General features: G+C 34.7%; 1 protein-coding gene across 2 annotated transcripts in view; it reads right to left on the bottom strand.

The window, feature by feature from the left end:
* The window catches only part of GTF2A2 (general transcription factor IIA, 2, 12kDa), an 18,537-nt gene that overhangs the window by 4,018 nt on the left and 11,873 nt on the right, over positions 1-2,646 (bottom strand). For both annotated transcript variants that reach the window (XM_008581264.1, XM_008581265.1), the window contains exon 4: positions 1,178-1,304. In XM_008581264.1, the coding sequence (XP_008579486.1) occupies positions 1,178-1,304 (127 nt within the window). The remainder of the gene's footprint in view (positions 1-1,177; positions 1,305-2,646) is intronic.

The raw sequence follows: 2,646 nt of genomic DNA, 5'->3' as shown, positions 1-2,646 counted from the left end.
CCACATAGGGATGGCCGGTTAGCTCACTGTGGAGAGCATGGCGCTGATAACACCAAGGCCATGGGTTTGGATCCCATATAGGGATGGCCGGTTAGCTCACTGTGGAGAGCATGGTGCTGACGACACCAAGTCAAGGGTTAAGATCCCCTTACCGGTCACCTCTAAAAAAAACAAACAAAAAAAATCAGGCTTAAGAGAATAGTCCACATATCTTTGAAAAACGATATACTTACAAATGTGTCTATATGCATACATACATTATTTCAAAAAAATATATGCATAAGGATAGAAGTTTATATAATAAAATATTAAAAATGATGTTATCTCCAGATGGTGTTAAAGATGTTTTTCTTCTGCATGTTTTTCTGTATTCTATACATTTCTTCAGTGATTAGATATTTCTTTTGAAATCCAAAATATATAAAACAAAAAACTCAACCTATAATCCAAGAAATGAAGGGTATTACTTCCTACATTTTTCTCTTGCTTCTCAAAACTCTCCTTCCTGGAGAGTGGTAGTCTTTTTAACTGCAGGACTAGCTGCTTTAAACACAAATGGTTCAGATTATAAAGTAAAGGTAAGTATGTATTTAAAATGCAATCAGCAAAAAGGAAATAATTAATCATGGAACAGAAAAGAGATGTATAGCTTCTGAAACATTTAAGGACCTGAATAAGTTCCTAGGTCTGCTGTGGGAAATTCACCTGCACAGACATAACAGATTAGAGAAATGAATATTTACCATTATGACTGGAAGGTTCTTAAGGTTAATTAAGATCTGTTTTAAAATAATAACTTTTAAAATATAAAATATATTGGTATCCAGCAACATAGAAACCACAAGATAAACATTTCCTTAAAGAAAAGATGGTTGTGAAAAGCCTGATAAACATTTAAAATTTGCAACTGAAACAGGGAAGAAAAGCTTACTAATTTGCTTATTTTTTTCCCCACACAAACTCAATCTGTGTAAGCAGTCTATGGATCATTTAAAACGTAACTAAAGTCAGTAAAGAGGATGGTTTGAGATGTGGAATTCATAATCTAGCTGACATAGAAGCTACGTATCTACCTGGGAATTGATCATTTGGCCATTTTGCCCCTTAGGCTTTTCAGATAGATAAAGACAAGATTTCAAGTAGCTTGGCTTTTTACAGTAATTAGGCAAACACTTACTTTTACCATCACAGGCTACAATTTTCACTTTATCCACTTTAATAAGTTCTGTCACCTCTCTGAATTCAACATCATTCAATACAAAAGTCCACACATTATCGCAGAATCTGTACGTATTTAGAGAGCCCTTTAAAACAAAACATGTAGACATACCATGAAGTCATTTTTTTCCCTCACATTTTTCTCCAAAGCAATTTAAGAGAACTTAAGCTACCAAGTACATAATTGTTAAAACAGTATGTTTAGTGCTTAGCTTGCTTAAGATTTTCCTTAATTTTAATCCTATCTACTTAAAAAAACCCCACAAAAAACCCTAGATAAATTTGCTAAAGGAACAGTTCAAAATATTTTAGTAAGCAGACTATTTTCAGCACTGTAAAAGAGTCTGCAAATTACTTACCTGAAATATAAAGAAAAGCTGAATGAAAACTTGAATTTGTATTTCTACTGCCCTCATGTGGTTAAATTATAAAAGTTTATTTGAATTTTTATGTAAATACTTTTTTCCCCAGGAATATATACTTGAACATTAAAAGGAAATTATTTCAAGAGTGTGGTGAAAGTCAAGGATAGACACCGAGAGAATACAATCAAAACCTGAGATATACACACATATGAGTATATTCACATATGAAATTTTGTATGCGACATTTAAATGACTACAATCTTCAATTCAGAAAAAAAGTATCAAGCATAAAAATGTGCCCTGAAGTATTACTGTAATAGTAAAAACTGTATTAAATCTAAATGTTGTATTAAGTGAGAATGAATAAGGAGACTGATGGCCATGGATGAACTGGTTAATGAATTTAATAAATATGAGTAATTACTGTGTGCTAGACTATGCTGGGCTTTGAGGATACAATGGTAAACACTGGTCCCTGCTGTCAGTGAGCTTAGCTTAGCAGCAAGATTATTAAAACAAGTAAACATAGTTTAACAGTGCTATGAAAGAGTAAGTTACTAGGTTTAATGGGAGTACAGCAAGGGCACTAAAGGGTATGGAGGACGTAAGGCAGAGAAAGCTTTTCTCACACAGTGAAGTTTAAGATGAGTACTGAAGAATGGTTGGTTAGTCAAGGAAGAGGTGGGATGATGGAAAGGAAGACAAACACTTGAAATGGGGTAGCAGATTCCAGAAAACAGAATGTGTCAGCAGGTCCTAGAGTGAAGGACATCACAGAGAAACTTGGAAGGCCTTTGTCCCATCCTAATGGTACTGGGAGGTCATTGAAGGATTTTGAAGCAGAGGAGTCACATAATCAGATTCGCATTCTTGGTAATGACAAGACAAATGGATTAGAGGGGAGTATGACTGGAGGCAGGAAGAACAGCTAAGAAGCTGATGCCTCTTAGGTGTCTTTACCATAGCAGTAGCAAGGGGATCAAGAGAAATGGAGAGACTAATTGAGTTTGAGATATATCTAAGTCATGATGTCCAACAAACACTTGGAGGGTAGGAGAAAACC

Source organism: Galeopterus variegatus, unplaced genomic scaffold (assembly GCF_000696425.1).
Source record: "Galeopterus variegatus unplaced genomic scaffold, G_variegatus-3.0.2 Scaffold2311, whole genome shotgun sequence".
Classification (NCBI taxonomy): Eukaryota; Metazoa; Chordata; class Mammalia; order Dermoptera; family Cynocephalidae; genus Galeopterus; species Galeopterus variegatus.
This window is presented reverse-complemented; position numbering and strand designations above follow the sequence as displayed.